Below are 21,067 nucleotides of genomic sequence, written 5' to 3'. Positions count from 1 at the left end.
CATAAAGGGTAAAGGCAGTAATTGATAAGGAAGCATCTGAGAAATGATCTCTATGCCCACAGCAAGTATGTTCGCCTATGTTTTTGGTACAGAGGACGTCTCAAGGAACATGCATTTTGAGCAGTTTCTCCTTTTTCTGTATTTTAAATAATGGAAAGGAATTTTTTTCTAAACTTCAGTTATCTTCTGGAAAGCACCTCTATTAGAGGACTTTATTAAGTCATACAAATTTACTTCACTTATTATTTCTATTTATGGCTGCCTAATAGTGAAGGGAAAAGGTCTTTTCCTCCCAGAAGGGTGGCCCTGGACACCTGCAGAGAGGGGCCCCCAAAGGTTTGCAGAGAGTCATGGCTTAATGTTGCGGAGGTCTGTGAGGGTAGAGCGATGCCCCTAGAGAGGGGCGGTTCCAGGCTTCCTGCCCCACCTGTCGAGGGGTGGAGCTGAGCATCAGAAGCAGCTAGACAAAGACTGTGAAGAGGACCTGGGAAGAGGAGGAGGACGAGAGAAGCAGACTTAGAGGAGGCAACTGGGACAGGGGTATGTGAAGAAGCAGCCCAAGTTTGCTTTTTGGCCTTGGGTTTGTGTCAAGGACTTGGGGGACAGGGCAAGAGACACTTAAAAGAGGCAGAGACTTGGGTGAGACCCATGGTGAAGCTGACAATGGCAGCCTGACATCTTGACTGTATTTTGATTTTGCTCTTTTCCTTTCAGACTTACCTGGCCCTTCTCCCCCTTTCCTATGGGTCCCCACCAGAAGGTGACTAGACTATGTCAGGTTTTGAGCCTTACTGGCCCTCACTGGTCGGTGAGTGGGCAGAAGATGAAAATATAGCACTTTTTGATATCTAGGGTTCAGGGTACACTATTATTATTGTTGCTTTAAAAAATCTATGGGCCCTCCCTGGTGGGGCAACAGATTAGCACTGCCAAGCTAGCTGTAGCGCTTCAGCGAGAGTTAGATTCCTTACCTGGGAGCTGGCCCACATGGCGCGGCAGACTTCTCCTGGCCTGCCCACTGCTGCCCTCAGCAGTGTACTTTGTCAGTCTGCCTATTCTGCTCCCCACTGTCTCTGGTGAATCCTCTCACTGCCCCTGCAGCTCTGGCCTGTACCCCGGTTCTGTATGCATAAATAAATAAATAAAATAAATAAATAAATAAAAAGAGTATGTAGGAATAAAGTGGATTGTGGGTGACAGATGCTTCTTTATATATTCAACTGTATTTTAAAAATTCTCTACCAGGACTGTATTTCTTTTAGAAGCTCAAAACAGGAGTTATTTTTAAACCTTTTAAAAACTCCATATTCTGGAGGTCAGGAGGTATCAAGGAGCTGGTAGTCTCAGGAGGTCACTGAGGGAGGTGAGAGTCCTTGGGGGCCAGAACCCTTCCTGATGCTGGGACAGACCCTGGCACAGCACAGCAAGGGTGGGTGTCCCTGCTCAAAGGCCAATGGGACCTGAATTTGCTTAGCTCTGCCCGTGGCTTCTGTACCAGCCTCTCGCATGTTGATTTATGAGGCTATTTGTTGTCAGGTAATTGGCCATCAATATCCTATTTATCATCTAGCCTGTCATGGTTTGTGGCTGATACTCCACAAAGCCAAGGCCTTTGGGGAAAGACCAGTGGCTCGAGGCACAGGAAGAGGAAATGGGAGATGGAATGTGTCCGTCTTTTCTTTCATCTGCTTCTTAGTGATCAGCTTTCCACTGAACAAAGGGGAGGCATGCCACAGGGTTCATGGCAGGGAGCTAGCCTGACTTCTGGGGGGCCCCTCTTGTCCCAGCCTTCTTTCCCAAACCCCTTCCGAAAGAAAGGTGCTCTGTGATGGGGACAGGAACAAAGCTGTGTGCTCCATAGGTCATTACATTAAAAAAGGAAACAAAACACCAACATTGTCCAGATCAGTACACCGGAAATTTATCACACACAAATACACTTACACTCTAAGGGCAAAATTCTTTCCTCTCTGTCATATTTTGCGTAGTCTAAAATGAGTGCATATCCCTTAAAAAATAACTCATTTTCTATCTGTTCATCGATATTTGAAATTCCACGCTTCAAGAATCATTCATTAAGCTTCAAGTTGTACTTTTAAAACGCAGGTTCTTTAGAACGTGTAACAGCCTATCCAAGTAGTTCTTTCCTGAAGAAAGAAGGGTTTGGACCTGAAGGCTCAGGAGAAGAGGCTCTGAGGAGGGGGTGGGGTAATACTGAAGGGGCTGAGGGGAAAGGGTGGAAGACAGCTGGGAACCCAACATTGCCCACCATAGGGCGCCCCAGGGGTGCACTTGGGACAGGGGACACTGGAATCTTCAATCTGATCCCCCTGGCCGTATTGAGAATTCCTGGAGAGCCAGGCTGTCCTTTGGAGCCAGAGACTAGGAGGAGTTTGTTATGTGGGTTCTGCTTCTTCCCTTGCCTTGGAGTTTCACAAAATAAATTCGCAGCTCCTGACATGAAGAGATTAAATGTGGTTTTTCTTTTAAGAAACACACCTTTTGTTCTACTTCTGAGGCTACCGGAAAACATTTGAATAGATCTTCAAGTCTTGTTTTTAGATGGCTGTAATATGAGGGAGCAAACATGCCTGCTTGCCAACATGCCCCCATGTGGGGTGGGGGTTGGTCAGAAAGGTGGTTTGACTGATGTTCCCTTTTATATCTGGCAAGATCCTCATTGACTGGAATGAGGCTGTGGATGGTTTTTATCAACGATTCCCCTTTACTGCAATTGTCTGGATACTGGGGTTCTACTTGGGCGCACTTGCTGAAGATTCACTAAGGCCTTCTTTGTGAATGTTTCTAGTTCAGAGTGGCACTTGGTGGGTTTCTGAGCTTTCTCTGTCAGAGGTGACAGATGACAACTGCACATGAAAAACAATAGAACCTGCCCCGGGGTGACATGCTCTACTCTCCTAGGCCTCAGGTTCAGGCTCTGCAGCTGGAGTCAGTGGAAGGCTGATGGCAAAGTTTGGTTTCTGGGTGGTTCACCGTGAGCTTGATTCCCAGGTGGACACCATTCTTCTCCCCTGCTCAAGCAGGTTTCAAGAATACTCAGTGCCACGTTGGAACCTAAAACAAGCTTGTAAGGAAACAGGTGGTGGATATTAAGAGATTTACCAATGCCATCTTTATTTCTTCATTTCCTTTCTGTGGGATTTCATATTTGTGAGCATATTCTCTGAATGCGCTGGTGTGGCTGTTTCTCAGCCAGCGATCCTGAGTCTCAGGGCACACATTTCCTGAAGAACATGCATGTGAAGTGAGCGTCTGAGCTCTCTTACAGATGTTTTTAATTCACCAATACTGTTTATGTAGCTAGCAAGCACGATTTTCAGCCTGGAGAGGGCTGTTGCTAAATTTTGTGTTGCTCCTTAAAACCAGCTAGGATGGTTCCCTGTTATTACCTTTGAGGAGGGCTCTGAAGTCCATTTCTGGTAATTCTTGGCTCACTTTTTGGTTTTTATTTTATTATTGTTTTATATAATTAAGGATAGTAATAGTGGCATGAAGAACTCACCTCACTCAACAGTTCTTTTCCCCTTTCATCCTAATTCTCAAAGAAGTAAATAGTAGCACAGAAAGGACACAAGTTGTGCTTTCTATTCTGTCAGAGTCTAAGGAACCAGCATTTCTTCTTCTTTTTATGAAATATGATTGATTTTTTTTTCTCCTGGAAAGCTAAATAAATGAAATCACACAACTAGACAATTGTGTATACAGGATAATGACTATCAACTATTTAGCAGATAAATTACTTGATAATATAGACGGACACATTCATTGGGTTTTTACATTTTTTTCTGAAAGTAAAGTCTATCAAATGAAAAGAAAAGATAGACACTAACTCAGATTTCTCAAAGAAAGGATCCCATAAATAAACTAACTGGACTATCTCTTGATTTGTATGTCAGATATGTAAGTACTTAGAACACTGTCTCAGCTGCTCTCATCTGTAAAATAAATGACTACTTAAAAGTGCTTGATTCCATTTGTACGCCAGCTGTTCTTGTATGAAACAAATTGGGACTTTCTCAAGATAATCAGAGTCCACTGTCTGTAGGATTTGTGCCCAATACCTAGGAGCTGGAAAAGGCAGTCAGGGCTCTCAACTCATGGTTAAGACACTCATGACTGAAAGACGCTTATAACAGTTGCTGATTACTGGGGACTTGTAAAAACAAGAGCCTTCCCTTTTGTGGGTTCTGACTGGTGGAAAGATCTGAGCCAATATGGAGTCTTATGCATTGTTAACAAATTAACAAGAGCCTAAGTGGTTTTACATATGCAAACTAATAGTACTTTGGCGTTAATGATACAAATTAGGAATGCATTAAAAGATAAAAACGCAAGATTAGTTATTCACAGCCATAAACAAGCTGGAAATAATGCAATGTCAGTGAAAGTAGTCACACAGGCAAGGTGCTGGTGACAGGAGACTGAAAAAAACATAAAAGGGAATGATTTCACAAACAAGTCCCAAGACAGTGAGCATATCAGCATTTGCACTTTCTGTTGCACAAGTTCAAAAATAGCACTGCAATCATTATATATTCTGCATTGAAAAGCAAAGGAAAATTAGTACCTAATGAGGGAGGCACATGATTTTCTCCTCTTTCTCTCTTCCTTTCTAAGATGTATTTATGTATGCATACAGAACTGGGGTATAGGTGCTGGGGCAGTGAGAGGATTTACCAGAGACAAAGAGGGGAGCAGAACAGGCAAATCGACGAAGTACACTCCTGAGGGGACATTAATATTAACTCGGACTCCAAAACTTGTGCTTTTGAACTCTGTTATATTATCTCTTAGTAATAAAGGTTTATTGGATTTTTAAGTAAAATCATTGTTGTAAAATTTCTTTACTTTTTGCAATAGTGCTTTTTAATTTTTCAATTCAGAATTGTGGTTTATTTATCGGCTATTCCTACAGATCCCATTGTATGAGCTCTACAAGAGCCTTATTTAAATCCACTGTTAATATTTTTATATTTGACACTTCAATGTCCGTCCTTTGAAATTGTATTATTAAAATACTTATATTCATGGGTTTTAAAGTATAAGCCTTAACAAAGCTTCTGTTAATGATATTAATAGACAAGCAACTTTAAATAATACTATTAAAATACTAAACTCTAGATAAGTGATTTAATACTACTGCAGTATATATCAAGAACAGTGCTATTTTCCCTATAGTTTGCAGTTTAGTTTATCCTTCTCTTAGTCTTCAGCTATGTTAACAGCATCGACAATTACCCTCAGTATATGGATTACAGCTTTTCTGGGAGTGATAATAAGGGAAAATACTGCACTTTCAGAAACCCCCCCATATCTTATCACTAGATTGCTACTTTTGACAGAGGAAAACTAGTGATTGCTTGTGAATAAATAAATTACTATTTAAAGAACTCTTGTCAATAAAAAGGTCAGTATTCATTTGTTATTACATATTATTTTGAGCTTCTAGAAAAGCATTTTTTCATGTGTAACAATGCTTCTTTGACAAGAAAAAAATAAATATAATTTGGCAGTGCAAACTTGAACCCTCATTTATGATACGTGTTCAAAGGCTAGAAGGCTGTGGAAAGGATTCTATTTAGTTGTTCAGTTATTAATGTTGGACATAACATTAATGTTAGACACTAATTTTAATGTCAGTGTTTAGATTTCCAGAAGAGAAACTGTAGCTTATTTTCCCCTAATAGAATAACAAGATACCTTATATAAATAATTTTGAAATCTGACAACACAAGAGTTGCCAGAATTTCCACGGATTAAGGATTCTAACTCAGATCTCTTTGGTTGCAAATATACCCCATGCAATTATTGAAGGAGTTCCTTAGTGTTTCACTAAGATTTGTCTTAAACTACTTAAGAGTCGTCTTAATGAGATCTGGGGATCACTAGTTACCACTATTCAAATGCTCTTGTGTTTGCCTATTTTCCAACGGGACTGTCTTTTTTCTCATTGACTTACAGAAACTATTAAGGATAGGAACATACCTGTTACAGTTGTTGCAATTATTTTCTTCTTGTCTGTAATTTTGCTTGTATTTCATTTTGCTGAAATCTTTTTGATTATGCCGTGTTTTTCTAAAGTGGAATTTAAAAGTTTTATGGAGTCAAACCTGTCAAATATGTTCTATGGCTTCTAGTTGTTATTGTTGTTTTGATCATGAGTAGAATCTTCCAGCCAAGATGTTAATTTTCTCATTGACATTTATTGAAATAGTCTATCGTTTTCTCTTTGAAAAGAAAAAACTTTGTCTACACTAAATTCACATTGTAAATGTGGATATGTGTTGGGAATCATAAACCATTTTTATTCCTGCATCATAATATTTTACTTATCATTGTTTTTTTTGATATATAATGGAAACAATTCCTATTTATTTTTCCATTTCAAAATATTATTAGTATTCATAGTTTTCTTTCTTCAGATAAATTACACTATTTGTTAAGTCCCAGAAAAGAAAATGTGTTGTGATTCTAATTGAAACAGCACAAAATGTATATATTAATATTGGAAGCACTGAATTTTCCATCAAGGAAAAAAGAGATGATGTTCATTGATTCAGATTCCATTAAAATATTAAAGTTTTTAAAATGTGTTTTCTTTTTTTAATAGATTGGCTTATAATTGAATTTTATAACTGCACTTAGCTGGTAACAAAGAATAAATAAAGTTCAAAGACCTGTCTGGGAATAGAATTTAAACTCATTCCTGGAACCTAGTTGTAAGAGACACAATACTCACTTGTTCAAAAAATAAAACAACATAAAAATGTGTTTTTGGCCTGCACCAGGCTAAATAATGTGATGTCGCCTGTATCATACTGTGTCATAGTGGCTATGCATGGAACGTGTGTCTCATTCCTTTTTAGTGTTAGGCCACTAGACTATGAACTCTTCAGAACTTAACTAGTTTGTTTTTCAAAGATGTGTTTTCTATGTTACATTTATCATCGGTATGAGGCTCTCAAAGAGGAATTTCTCCATCTTTGTTCCTTCTGAGGAATCGCGCTGTGCTTTTAGCTAGTAGACCCTATAATACATCATGTAACTGATAGCATTTTCCTCTGTACTGTCAGCTTGAAAGCAGAGAGTCAAATTTTTGCTCACTTATAACAAACCATTGGATTTTCGTGGATGCATTTGAATTCTAGGCTCATTCCTCACCTTTAAAAAGTCAGTTATGGCTGCTATACATCTGGTTATATATCTTTATAATCCACTTAAAATACTTTCTGGATCAAACCAGACTTAAAAATGCCTAGGCATGTTTAGATCCCATAATCCATGTACTAATTCATGAAAATGCATGATAAATTTAAGTACCACACTATTTGATATAAAGAACTTTATTCTAAAATAATTACACCTTCTTTGAAATTGCAAAAGGATTTATACAGAATAACCTTAGCCTTAATTTCTAAAATCAAACTAATTACAAAAAAATCTGTAAGATGATTATCAAAACTTGAGGTTCAAGGAAATGTATATTTCCTGAGACACATCTTTTTTTTGCTTAAGGTCTGAAATGGGTTGGCTCCCCATTTTATGCTCAGTACTGAAAACAATGTATCGGCAAAGATTCATTCTGTTTTTGTATTTCAAAAATCTCCAAAGAAAGAACTTTTAAACTTTATGATTTAAAATATTTTTTTTTGTAACCACGCATTAAATTGCATTGAAGCAGAATTGTTTTTAAATTGGATCCACATAGACAAGACAAAGATAAATGTAACTTATGGAAAATTTATAGAAATATTTTTAGTTCAGTGAAGCATATTAACTTGTGTTGGTGTTCTGAATGATCAGTTTTAGGAAACATGAACAAAAAAGCAAACAGTCAATGATCGGTATGAAATTGAGTCAAGATGACAGAAGATACTTTAAAAACACTGAACCAAGTGTTCTTGAGGCATTCTGGGCATGAGGCATGACAGTCATGAGGTCATAGATTTGCCCTGGGAACAAGTGAGTGATTCTACATTTGGATACTGAAGAGCAGAGATGCTCCTTACGAATCAGCTTGGGTTAATTTTGACAATTATATATATACTTTACATAAGGCACAGAGAGTATAATATGACCTAGTCAGAAGGTCAAAAGCCTGAAATCAGATCCAACTGTTCTTTTACTTCTCAGAGAGAACATTTCTAAATCTTTTATTTAAAGAAATAAAATAAAATAAAATAAAATGGTCCATTTCAAAAGTATAAATAAAATTTTTGTTTGAATCTCTTTTGTATTCATTTGATAGTTCAGAAATTTCTGTAAAGTTCTGCTTCTCTACTTCTTAACTTTATCAGTCCACCTGGAGAAAACATGAGGTCAACTATGTATCCTTCAAGGGGTGGGACACCCCCAACCTTACGAGTTTCACTCATCAGCTTAACTTCATTCCAGGCTCTGCCATACTCCCCTCGAACCAGAGAGCAACCGACACCAATTTTATCAGCCAGAGCCTGTGGGAGAAAACATGAGATCAACCATGAGTGAGGAGGGAGAGGGGTGAAGGAAAACCCTGTGCTAAGGCCCATTTTGGGTGAAGGTGAAACAACCAACTCTTGCCTAGACGTGCTAAGAAGGAAGACTGAAAAAAAAAGTGGAATATTGAGATAGAAAGCAATAAAATGTCTGAAGATGTATTTGTAGAGTAGGAAATCCAAGGAAATAGCAAAGATTTGCATTTAGATTCTAAACAGAATTGGTTTGTAATTGGAGACAAGCTACATATGGATGCAGTGAGGTGTCTGTGAGAGGGTTGGAATTTTATATATTCGGTCAACAGTTTCTCAGGTTCATTATATATATCAGACAGTGGATATGATGGAGGAAAAGATCAACCCCTCCCTTAAACCTGACTTTCTAGTGTCCTCCGTCTCAGTGAATGCTGACATCATTACCAACTGCCTGCCAAAATGAACTGAAATCACTTTGCTCTTCTCATGCAGTGTCTCATGCCACACAAGGAAGCCAGTAAGTCTTAGCTCCAGACCTTCCTCTAACTTCATGACTCCTTCTGCATCCTCACACTCATGGCTTTGGTAGATCTGAGCAAAATCTCACTCTTCTAGGTCCAGCGTGACTATTTAGCTGCTGTCTTGTTCCTGCTCTGCATCATTCCCCATTTGTACCTGAGTGATCTTGCAAAATTATGTCACCCCCGCCCCTATTCAGATTTTCAGAGGTTCACATGTTGGTATCCTTTAGTCTCATGTAAATCTTCCTTTCCATTCAAACTCTTCTAGATTCCACAAATGAATGATGGACTCTCATTTATTCTGTATAAAATGTTTACTTTGCTTAGAATACTTTTGTCTTATTTCTTTACCTGATGAAATACTTCACTTTTTCTTCAGAAGCCTTTCCTAATAGCTCTTGGAGTCCACAAGGGTCTGGATAAGATATACCAGGTGTGCAGCTTAGGTCTATTACTCTCAGTCACTAGGAAAGGCCCTGACCTACAGTAGGTAAATGATAAATATTGAATGAAAATACTCCTGATAGCTTGGTGAATACCTATGCATGTATATATGTATGCATGTATATATATATGTATGTATATATGTATAGATCTGTACCACATGTGTGTCAAATGTTAAGTACATCTAAAATGATAGGATCAGTATTATCCAGCAAAATGTTAACATCTGGCTTGCTCCATTATAAGGACAAAACATTTTTTTATAATGGCAAATGAGCAAAACATCTTAAATACCTTGAAAAGCAAAGCTCGATGATAGAAGACTCCTTTCTTGATGAGTCCAATTGGTATAACATTGGATTTAAGTTGAAATTTTAGTTCACTTAAGTGATGTTCCCAGTTGAAATCGTTAAGTTTCTCTTTTGAAACTTTACCACCCATTTTTTCTGCCACATACCTGTGTTAATTACATTAAGATCAGATTGATTAAGTTTAATATCTCACTTTGGATGCTTTGAATGGAATTCCATGTATAAAAACTATATTCCCTCTGATTTTGTTTGCTATGCTTTAAACAATATATTAATACAATTATCATATCTTTATAATTACAATGTTTAAACTATCGCATATAAAAATAAAATTCCATTCAATACAAAGTATTGTTAATCTTCCCAATATTTACAACAAGATACAAATAAATATTACATTAAATTTATATCAATGCAGTTTTCAAATGTTATCTTTCCCTTGGAAAACATTTCTAAATGTTTAAATACAAATCCAAGGCTTGAACTAATGTGGCCCTTCTTTTAAGAAATTCAGTCTCAGAGACAAAACAGAAAAATTTTAATTACATTAAGAAATTTCAAGTTTAATCTTTGTGTGTGTGTGTGTGTTAACCACTTGAATTTAAAGAAAGACCAAATATCTAGCACTGAAGTTACAGAAAAGAGGAAAAGGCAACAAGGAAAAATACTTAGGTGGGGACTGGAGTGGGGTGTGTACGTTGCCTGTGGGTTTCTCCTAATAATTCTAGGCTCGCATTCAAGAAGTAAGTCAACACACTTGCCAAGACCCTGTCAACTAAGCTAGCACACTCTGGGGGCAAAGACGAAAGTGCAGATTTTAGAGAGAGAATTTCCACTTACTCTATGTGGAACTAAGTGAGAAAAGTGATGTTAAAAGAGAGAAAAAGTCAGCAAGATTGCAGGTCGGGCAGAGAGCAGCTGAGCTGACCCTCAGCCCTGCCTAGTCAGTGAACTAGTGGTGCTAAGGAACCAAAGCCTGGGGCCAACTCTGTATCTCTATCCTGGTCTGGGGTCAGGTTAAAGCAGCAGTGATTACTTGGGATGATGGAAAGTATTTCTGACAGGGACAAAGCCTGAGGAAATTTGACTCATGTTGAAATGAGCTGATGAGGTTCTGCTTGAGTCATCACTTCTCAAGGACACCAGGAAAACTTCAACAGCCAAAAATGTTCTCTCCGGCCCTCCCTGGTGGCGCGGCGGGTTAAAGCACAGCACTGAGAAGCTAAAGGCACTTCCGCATGAGTTCGATCCCCGCCTGCCCCGGAGGTGACCACATGGCGCGGCAGACCTCTCCTGACCCGCCCGCTGCTCCCCTCAGCGGTGTACTTCGTCGATCTGCCTGTTCTGCTCCCCACTGTTCCTGGTGAATCCTCTCACCCTCCACACCTCTGGCCTGTACCCCAGTTCTGTATAAATAAATAAATCTTTAAAAAAAAAAGTTCTCTCCACTTCTGAGAAATCAATAATCTGGTAGCTGTTTCTTGCAGTTGTCATATCCAGGTCGATAACTGGAACCCACTGCTATTGCAGTCGGACGATCCCCTGCGGAGACGGCAGCTGTTGCACTATGCAGCAGCAGCAGCAGCAAGTCGTGCCGGTCAGGGTGTCACCAGGCTACCTTCCACTTCTGGTGATTCCCTGACGCCTGCCATGGCCGTCCTCAGCCCCTTAGTGGCATCAAATGAAGAGCTGTGATGAAGGCTACACCACTGCCTTACCCAGAGCTCTGCGTCTGCCCAAGTGGTACAACCTCCCTTCCCAGCAAGAGAAGCACAAAATATCTGACTTTAAAAAATAAGACTTTTTTTTTTTGTTAGAGACTAAGTTGTGAAGTTATAAATAATTTACAGCAGGGGTTCTTTAAAATGGGAGAACCCCATATGGAATATTAATTTTCAGACTTTGAAGTCATTCATAAGAATTCAGGATCACTTAGGATTGAATGATGTTTTTAATGGTTTAGCTTGAGAAAATAACATAAGCATTTTTCCTTAATCAATTTCCTGCTCTTTGCTCTAATTTTTGGTACTTAAAATAGAAATGAAGAATGTGTTGTAAATTGATTGTATTTCTACTTCAGAATCAGAGGCAAAGTGCTATAATGTTCCATTTCATTATGGTATAGTTACCTGAAAATTAGCAAAAAAAATGCAAACTACTGAAGTAAAAATATTTTTCCCCCAAATTAAAAATGTTGATATACTTGTAGACAACTTACTTTGCAAGAGTCTCAATCTGTACCTTAATATTCATTATGGGAAGAATTGACTTGGTCACTTCATGCACATACACACAGAAGTCAGGGTCACAGGGAGGGTGCCAGTCTTTTTCAGGGCTTCCTTCTCCAGTAATTTTTTCTTCTTCTTTCTCTCCTTTGCCTTTCCTTTGAGAGTAAATAGCAGCAATCCAAATCATAAAATAAACAAACATTAAATGTGCTATGAGCTAATCTCAAGAGCATTACAGAAATATAGTATTTTATGACTCAACAATCATATGTAGTTTTCAGATTTTCAATCATAGTTTTATACTTTCTATATTATACAGGAGGGGTTAATATTCCAAGATGGCTACATGATAGTTACATATAGTATAAAAACCATATTCTGACTTTCTGCACAATTGCTATGATGCCAGGTACATAGTAGGTATGTAATAAACATGCACTATATTGGGGGAAAAAACAGATTACCTTTCCAGGGAGGGTATATCTTGCTTTGGCTGAGACTTTCTGCAAGAAGAATTTGTATTTTGATTTTTGAGAAAAATTATCAAAAACATGGAAAAAAGCCCAAAGCAAAATAAGGATGGCAAATGATACTTTTTACATCATTTGGAGGTGCAAAGACTTCTGATGTTTATCAAGGCAAATGTACTTAGTTCCATACACAGGAAAATTGGAATGAACTTTTAATTATTTAACTAAAAAATCATATTAATAAAAATTTCCTGACTTAGAGAAGGTACTAGTTAACAGCATAGGTTTTTTTTTTTTTTTTTTTCAGGATACCAATCTTTAGGCAAAAGATTCTCTCAGAAGGTTAAATAGGGCATTGTCCTGTAGGGTGTTACCTTTTTTTATGTAAGTCAGCAATCATTTTCTAACATTCACTAACTAAATTGAATAGAAACATCTAGTTCCTTCAGTGTTCTTTGAACCAGTATTGATATCTCACTGATTCTGTCATTAAACCCACATCATTACTGAACAAAGGCATTAAACATGAGCAAGATGGCTGCAAAAGATATTTGAAGAGTCCAAAAAATATGCAGAGACTGGAAGAGCAGTGCTGGCCACCAACTGATGGTGGATTGAAAGAGACAGGGAGAGACAAAGCTATTTTTTCAACATACCTTATGAGTCCTGCTTGCTTCAACATACACCATAGGCAAGCTTCCTACTTCAAAACTAACCCATCCTTTCACTGACTTTGTTACATAATTAAAACATAATATTGCTATAATAACATATTTCTTACCTCATTCCTCTTTCTTTGATGGCACTTTTGCTAAGAGCTGTATTTCGTCCAGAAGTAGGTTCCAATTTCTCTTCGGTGGGAGATCCAAATCCAGCACTAAAATGGTGATTGTTTTTCCTTATCATTTGAAGGAGAAAACACAATTTCAATGATATGAAAAGGAGCAATGTTAGATTTACTAGGCATTTAGTAATCTACAAGGCATTTATTTATACTTTCTCGATATGCTTTGATTCCTTTCACCATCATGAAGCAGAGCTGCAGGCATCTACTGACGAGGAAACCAGTCCTGCTCCCCGATACTAGGTCCTGCTGTCAGTCTCAGTGTGGGGTCACAACAGACAGGACGTGGAGCTGTTTCCTGACTCCCTTTACAGAGACTTTTCCACAGCAACTTTAAAAGCATTTATGAAATTATATTACTGGAATTGAATAAGAATCAAGTTGCCAAAATCTAAACCCTATTTTTTTGGGGGGATGATTTAACATTTAACAGGAGAAATACCTGAGTATAGATTAAACTTGGTTTTTTACATGGACTTTTCTTTACTGGTGCTCCTTAAAGATGAAGAAGATGAAGAAATATTTCATCCATGACCAGTGACTAAATGGAGGTGGGGAATTAAAATTTCAGATACTTGCATTCAGATTCAATTAGATTAATTTGTCTGAATAGACTTTGTCCTATAAGAGATCTTTAAATCATGTTTGGAACTGATTTTTTAATAGAAAATATTTTAAAGCACAAAGGAGGGTTAAGAAAAGACACATAGAATATTATAAAGCTCTTTGTGAGCAAAAAGGGGAAATTTTAAAATGAAATATACAGATTTAATGGCTTTTGTGACAGATTCATATTTTTTGAGGTTTTTGAGCTGCTTATGTCTTTAGTCAGAGGCTTCAGGCCCCGACTATGTGTCTTTGCAGGGACATTGAGTGTCCTCACAAATGGCAGCTAGCTTTTCCTTGGTGACAACTATGAGAAAAATAACAAAGTCTCTTATAATCTAAGTTTGGAAGTGACACTGTCATTTCCTGTTGGTTTCACATTCAGCCGTGGGGCAGGACCACATTAGTAGGCAGGATGTAGAAAATTTTAGTAACTATCTTGGGGTCTGCTTACTATAAATGAGGTGCTACAAGCCTACTTCTGAGAACAGCTGATGTGGAAACAGGAAAAGTCTGAGAGTGGAACTGTGGAAGTTCCACAAAACATTTTTTGGGGGATGAAATTAATTAAAATGTGTAAATTCAAGGGAATCATTTTATAGAATGCACATGTATTGAGCAGATACTTTTCCCTTAGAAATCAAAAGTCTGGGGGAGGGAAGTGCACTGGACTATGGTGATGGCACAGGGGTGATTTGGTGATGGGAAGCCCATGGGGATTACAACTGAGATGGAAAAAGGCACAAAGCGACGTAACAACAAACTGTTATATTGTTAAGAAAAATGGGAAGATGTAGGACGTATAGATGAGAGTTGTTGCTCAACTCCATAATAGCTCCAGAGAAAGTAACATTTATCTCAAATAGGAAATGCAAAAGGAGTTGTTAGTGTAGTTCTTAAGAAAAGGTCTAAAAAATAAGAATCATTTGAAACTTATGTTAATAAAAATGTAAAATATATGAAACAATAGCATTAAAGAATGATGTATTAATTAAAAAAAAAAAAGAAATCAGAAGCCTGGGCCCTCTGTTTTCTGCTCACAATCATAAAATGGTAAAATGTAAGTCATTGAACAGTCACTCCAATAAGCTGTTATCGGCAGTGATAGTACTCTCTCTTCTTTTGAAGTTTGAATGTAGTCATTGGTTTTTATTTTAGATATTGATATGATGTCAATTTACATCATTATTTGTCTTAGAGGTATAGGATCTCCCCCTTCAAGTGCTGAGGCTCCACCACTCCATGAAAGCACACATGAGCCATCTTGTGCCCTTTCCACTTTGTTCTCGCCCCTTCTACTAGTTTATGTCTGTTTTAGAGAAGAGTGGTGAAGTTTTGTTAGCTGAACTATTTATTTCTGACTTTACTAAGAAAAACAGTGGACAGTAATTGTACACCTGCATATTATCTGGAGATGTGTAAACACATTTCATGCCAGCTTGTCCCAACCTACTTATACTTTGTTCATTTACTTCATGTTACCAGGACTTAAGATGTCTAAACTGCAGAAATACATATTAAATTGACTGATAACTTGGGGTTAAAGGAAAAATGATGGTAGCAGTTATGTTATGGTCTTTATTATGGCAGGCAATGGGTTTATGGACCAGCATTTACTTTCATGGTGGTGCTATCTTCAGGGAAAAGGAGATGGACAAACAAAAATTTGTCCCTCTTCCCTCCAAAGACTCACACATCAGAAGGTTTACAGTTAATTAAGAGTGTAGCACGCAGACCACTCGGTTCTTCCAAGCAGAGTTCCTTCAGAGGCAAAAGTTTGGTGCCACGATTTATCTGTAGATAATTTAAGGACTTGTAAGTAATATCCACATGGGCATATTTAAAAACATATTGATGGAATATTTCTCAACTGTTTAAGCTAAAATAGCACTCTCTCATTCACACACACATGCACAAGCTTATATATACACAAACACACAATTAGAATGGCAGCTTGAAATGTGTAGAACTCCTGCCTTTGGGCAGATAATGTATTTAGTTTCCCACAACCTCTACTGCCTATACTCAGTTGTTTCTCACCACAATTACTCTCTTGATACCTGAAAATAGTTGAGCTTGTAAATCCATCTATATACAAAAGGAAGAACATATTGTCTGTAAAAAATAATAACTTAGTCAACAAAAGGTCAGGATGTCTAAAAATAGGCCAAAGTCTTGCACTGACAATTCTTCCAGCCTGATGAGCAGGGTTAGATCAGAGAACATTCTGAGGTCTTTTTCCAATCAAGTTACAGTTAGATTTCTCTGTCATCCAAGTTGCTTTTCCTAATCATTTTAAAGTTCAGTTGATTATGACACACTGTGCAGAACTCTGCCATAGTTTCCAACATAGTTCAGAGTAAAGGCTAAAATCCTTCCAATGTTTTACCACACTTCTTTTTCCTTTTCGGATACAGTTGCGATTCTTCTGTTTTTGTTTCATTTAGCTCCTGTTATGCTGCACTTACTGTTGCTTGAATATGTCAACATGTTTATGTTTTCTACACCAGCTATTTCCTTTGCTACAAATTCTTCCCCCTATTTCATCCTCTCAGTGAGGTCTCACCCACTACGATGTCAAAAATTACAACCACCAACCCTGTCACTTAAAGTCTCTTTACCCCACCTCTGTTTTTTCCCCTTCTATCCATAGATCTTACCCTAACCCTGTGATATAATCATGTATATATTCTCACTGGTACCATGGGATAAGAGATACTTGTCTTTTTGGTTCACTGCAATTTTTAAAAATGAATGGCTCAATAACAAGCAGAATCCAGTGGAAAGATCAAGATCTCCATTTATGAATTAAATTGGAATGAACCAATTATAATTTGCAATCTCCATAATTCCTGTCCCTAATCCAAGTCATAATTTTTAAAAACCTCTGATCTACTTCAGGCCAGCAGGTAGATTTGAGGTTTTCCTCCTGCCACCTTGCCAAATGGACCTAGCAATAAAATCTCCTTTTTCAAAATCTGGTGACACAACATTGGCTTTCATGCCAACTATGAAGTGAGACCTGGCTCAGTAACATAGCTGTTTGTCACCATTCTCCATAACTCTAATTCTGTTATCGAGATAAAACTTTCCCTGCAAATATGAGTGAGCTATATATTTCATTTATAGGACTGTCACTTCTGATTTGTTGAACCAAACTGTCCTCAGTGGGCTGCCATTGGCAGACTTACCCCTTTCTCTCAGGTCCTACACCACTTGACTGGCAAAACATGTAACGTTTCCATCTCTGAATTTTCTCATCATCTCAGGAAGTACAATTGATTCTTGAACAACACAGGTTTGAACTACTACTCCAGAAAGATTTTTTTTCTAGTCACTGGATTCTACATTTGGGTCTTAGTAATCAACCATCCCCAATAATGATTAACTAAACCTACACACTTAAGATACTACAGATAGAGTGCCAAGTTGTAAATGAATTTTCTACTAAGCATGGCAGTGAGCGTACCTAACTCCCTTGCTCAAAAATCAACTGTAAGATGGCCCTTCCTAGTGGAACAGCGAGTTAAAGCACAGCACCATGGAGTGAGCCGCAGCCACTGCAGCATGAGTTCGATCCCCAGCCAAGGAGGTGACCCACATGACATGGCAGACCTCTCCTGTCTCGCCTGCTGCTCACCTCAGCAGTTTACTTCAGTACATGTACCAGTTCTGCTCCCCACTCTGTCTCTGGTGAATTCTCTTTCCCCCTCACCCCCAATACCTCTGGCCTGTATCCCAGTGCTTGTATGCATAAATAAATCTTTTTAAAACATCAACTTAAGTATTTTTGATAATGCTTTCTGAGATTTGTCCATTTCCTCTTTCATTCCTTTGAACTATTTTTTCCCCTTTGCATTCTTTCTCTTGCAGTTTGTCCATGATCCTAGGAGCTTTTAGTAACCAATAATTTTTTTTGAAAGCTGTGGTTTTGCCTAAAATGGGATTTTTAGGTTTTAAAATATTTCCCAATTCTCTTTTCTGCTCTTTTAAATAGCAGTAGATGTTGTCTTAATAGCACTATGGAAACGTCTCCAAGAATCTAATTTTGAGCTTCTTGTTTCTCAAAATTAATACTGAATTACACTACATACTTTTAAAATCATAATTGGAAATTCACATGAGTAAAATAATATACTTTTGTACTACGTTTTATAATTTGGTTAATTTCACTAAGACTATAATTAATAAAATAAAAAACTTATACTTCTTATTACTGAACCAAACAACTTAGGGTAACAGAACCCTAACACTGAAAATGTCTCTTCTTTTTTATTTTCTCTGAAACTTGAGACTAGCATTAGTAAGCTGATTTAAGTATAAGTATTCAGATTCCAGTTTTAAACTACATACAGAAGCAAAATATACAGACAAAATGAAGGATAAAATTCTGTCAATTCCTGTCTAAAAAATATAAGTTATGTTAGTTGGTGATAATATTTCAATGTAGTTGCATGATGATTAAAGAAGAAATTATCATACACACTAAAATATAATTTAGTTCTGCCACTTACCCGTCCATAATCATAGAATCCATCACTAATGATATTGCTTGATGACAAATATCCCATCTGGCTATATTTCAGGGACAGGTTGTAGTTGAGCAATTTGTTATAAGCTGCCTCACTGAATTTATTTTGTCGAGTTACTGAAAGATTAATATCTTCAAGGATATCTAAAGCCCTGTCAATAAAAGTAAAAAGCACTAATTGTTTTATAAAAGCAATCCAGCGTTAAGTTTTATTTATATACTTAGCTAAAAATCTCAAGGAATAGCTGAGATGGAAGTTTTAAATCCATCCCAAATCTTTCAGATAAAGTCATACTGACAGAATTATGAAAACAAATCAGTCCTTTTTGGGAATAACATGCCATGAAGTAACAAATATTGAAACAGTGGAAAGGGATAGTTTCTGCTTCCTTTAAAGCAGAAACTGCATTAGACTCCAGCTTTTTTAGTCAAACAGGCAATATATACGAAGAATAAAAATGGCTACAAGTAGAGTAAACCTGTCTGTGCAACCTTAAAACCCACTTGTGACAAGCCAGAGGCAACTTACTCATCTGCTGGTGAGATAGAATTTGGAGAGGGGCTAAATGCTGCTGAGATTTTGATGGAGAGATTTGGATGGGTGGGGGGAGAAGAATGGAGATGGTAGTCTTGGCTCATCCATTTTATTTTAGCTTTGGAAGTTGAGACACAAACAGGATTGTGTTTAGAACAGCAGAGGTAAGTGAAGGAGAAATACTTATCAAGATGAAAAATGAGGAGGGGTGAGAGGCGAAGGTCAAGGGCCAGTTGTGTTTTGGAGGATGGAAACTGGCCTTTGGGTGGTGAACACAGTGTCCTAGGTACAGATGTTGAATGGTAATGCTGTACAAGTAACACCTATAGAATATTATAAACCAGGTTAATCTTAAGTTTTTCATTACAATTTTAATTTTAAAATAAAAATAAATAAATTTTATTTTATTATAATAAAACATGATAAATAATACATTTAAATTTAAATGTCGATTTAAATATAAAGTAATAACAATAAATTTAAAGATGAAAAGATGTAAAAAGAAATGCAAATATTCATATTCATGAATATGATTCTACAAAGGTTGGGGTAGCTCTGGGGAGTTGGGGTCGGGCATGGGCACCTTTCCCTAGGCAGTCCTTTCAGAGGGAAGAATCATGCACGGAATAGGAGGAATCCCTTCTTGACTTTCTGTGAGCCTGAAGCATCTGATGCTACATTATCTGCTCTTCATCTGAGCCAATACTTGGCACAGCGTCCACTCACCCAAGCCGGAAGAATTCGGTGGCCATCAATTCATCGCTGGCGCAGACCATCACAGCCCAGCTCGCGTGCCTCCGGACTTCACTATTCTTAGAGCGCAGGAGCTCCACCAGGGGTTCCAGCCCCCCTAAATTTCTTAACTGAAAGTAGACATCAAAATGCTGTGCATTAAGGGTACAGGATGTAAGCCTCTGTGCTTTAAAATATCTCACTATTTGATTGTGCAAGGTGTTTTCTATGGAGAAGAGACAGGAGGCAAGCCTTGCGGGACTGCAGGGTTACAGGGCGTGTGCCTGTTGGCCAGGTAACACCAGTTGATTTTGCAGAATACTGTACCAATCGTGAAGGACTTAAGAGCTAGGTTGGTTCAAACACCTGACACTGTTTCAGAGTGATCCGCCAATGAGCGTGGCCTGAAAGAACGAGAGAATCCACGTTGCTAGAACACTAACCTCTGTCCGGGCCTCAAAGTCACAGGCAGTGGCAGCGACGGCCAGAGCCGCCTTGCTCTGCACCACGGTGCTGGCCGAACGCAGAGGCCCGAGGAGGGCCTGCATGACGCCGCGGGCCTGGATGGCCACGCGCAGAGGCTCCTGCATGGCCATGTTGGTTAAGGCGGCCGCAGCACTGGCGATGGCCCCTTCTCGCGTGCTGGACAGGGTGTTTATTAATGGGCCGATCCCATCAGCTTCTGCGACAGCGCTGGGTACATGAGGGAGAAAGGAAAACATCTTGGCGCACAGACAGCTTCTAAACAAATGAGTACCTAAGTTAACTTCAGAAATAAATTAGTTTCAATGAGATGGATCCAGATTAAAAGGAATCTGGGAGCATGTTAAAGAACTTTTAAAATCCCTTTTTTACTTTTATAGCTGTGGTTACAGAAAAATGCATGACTGCTTCTTAGAAACTCTACATAGTGGCTCATTTGTAAACTTAGTGATATAAACATGAAATAGAGCATTGTATTTAATAGAACATGAAAGTCTATTAAGACATTCTTAACCAATAGGAAAAAAAAAAAAACAAACTTTAACTAGGAAGAATGAGTAAACGTGAGAACTTAAAATTCTTTAATCCATCATTCTCCTTTTTATATGAAGTCATCAATTGTAGGCAAAGGTTAACACAGTTGAAACCAGAAAATCATTCTGGAGGTGGTATTTTAACAGTGTGGTCCCCAAGAAAAGGGGACGTTGCAGGTTCCCTGCTCCGCTCAGAAGGAGGGCAGAGCTAGGGAAGAGAGTAGAGGAATCTGGAGAGGAGACTGAATTGGAGGAAGCAGGATGGAGGCCAGAAGGAGACCTGAGGGAGGCACACGGAGCAGAGAGATACATGGAGACACGGCTTGCTCCTTGGTCTTGGGTGGTTGAAACAGATGTC

The 21,067-nt window shown here is 38.2% G+C and overlaps 1 protein-coding gene across 7 annotated transcripts in view; it reads right to left on the bottom strand.

The window, feature by feature from the left end:
- Nucleotides 1-7,414: 7,414 nt before the first annotated feature.
- Nucleotides 7,415-21,067, bottom strand: part of LOC101635560 (armadillo repeat-containing protein 3-like) — a 66,767-nt gene continuing 53,114 nt past the window's right edge. For 5 of the 7 annotated variants that reach the window (XM_012731234.1, XM_012731237.1, XM_012731238.1 and 2 more), the window contains 9 exons: nucleotides 20,137-20,386; nucleotides 19,688-19,824; nucleotides 18,410-18,578; nucleotides 15,589-15,689; nucleotides 13,227-13,343; nucleotides 12,440-12,478; nucleotides 11,966-12,130; nucleotides 9,731-9,893; nucleotides 7,415-8,474 (listed from right to left, as the gene is read on the bottom strand). In XM_012731234.1, coding sequence (XP_012586688.1) covers nucleotides 8,271-8,474; nucleotides 9,731-9,893; nucleotides 11,966-12,130; nucleotides 12,440-12,478; nucleotides 13,227-13,343; nucleotides 15,589-15,689; nucleotides 18,410-18,578; nucleotides 19,688-19,824; nucleotides 20,137-20,386 — 1,345 coding nt within the window. In that variant the 3' untranslated portion in view covers nucleotides 7,415-8,270. Of the gene's footprint in view, nucleotides 8,475-9,730; nucleotides 9,894-11,965; nucleotides 12,131-12,439; nucleotides 12,479-13,226; nucleotides 13,344-15,588; nucleotides 15,690-18,409; nucleotides 18,579-19,687; nucleotides 19,825-20,136; nucleotides 20,387-21,067 lie in introns of those variants that run through there. The other 2 variants (XM_012731235.1, XM_012731241.1) reach the window with 2 other exon arrangements.

This window comes from Condylura cristata, unplaced genomic scaffold, assembly GCF_000260355.1.
Source record: "Condylura cristata isolate star-nosed mole 26May11 unplaced genomic scaffold, ConCri1.0 scaffold00030, whole genome shotgun sequence".
Taxonomy (NCBI): Eukaryota; Metazoa; Chordata; class Mammalia; order Eulipotyphla; family Talpidae; genus Condylura; species Condylura cristata.
The sequence above is the reverse complement of the archived record's forward strand: the minus strand, read 5'-3'. Positions and strand labels throughout refer to the sequence as shown.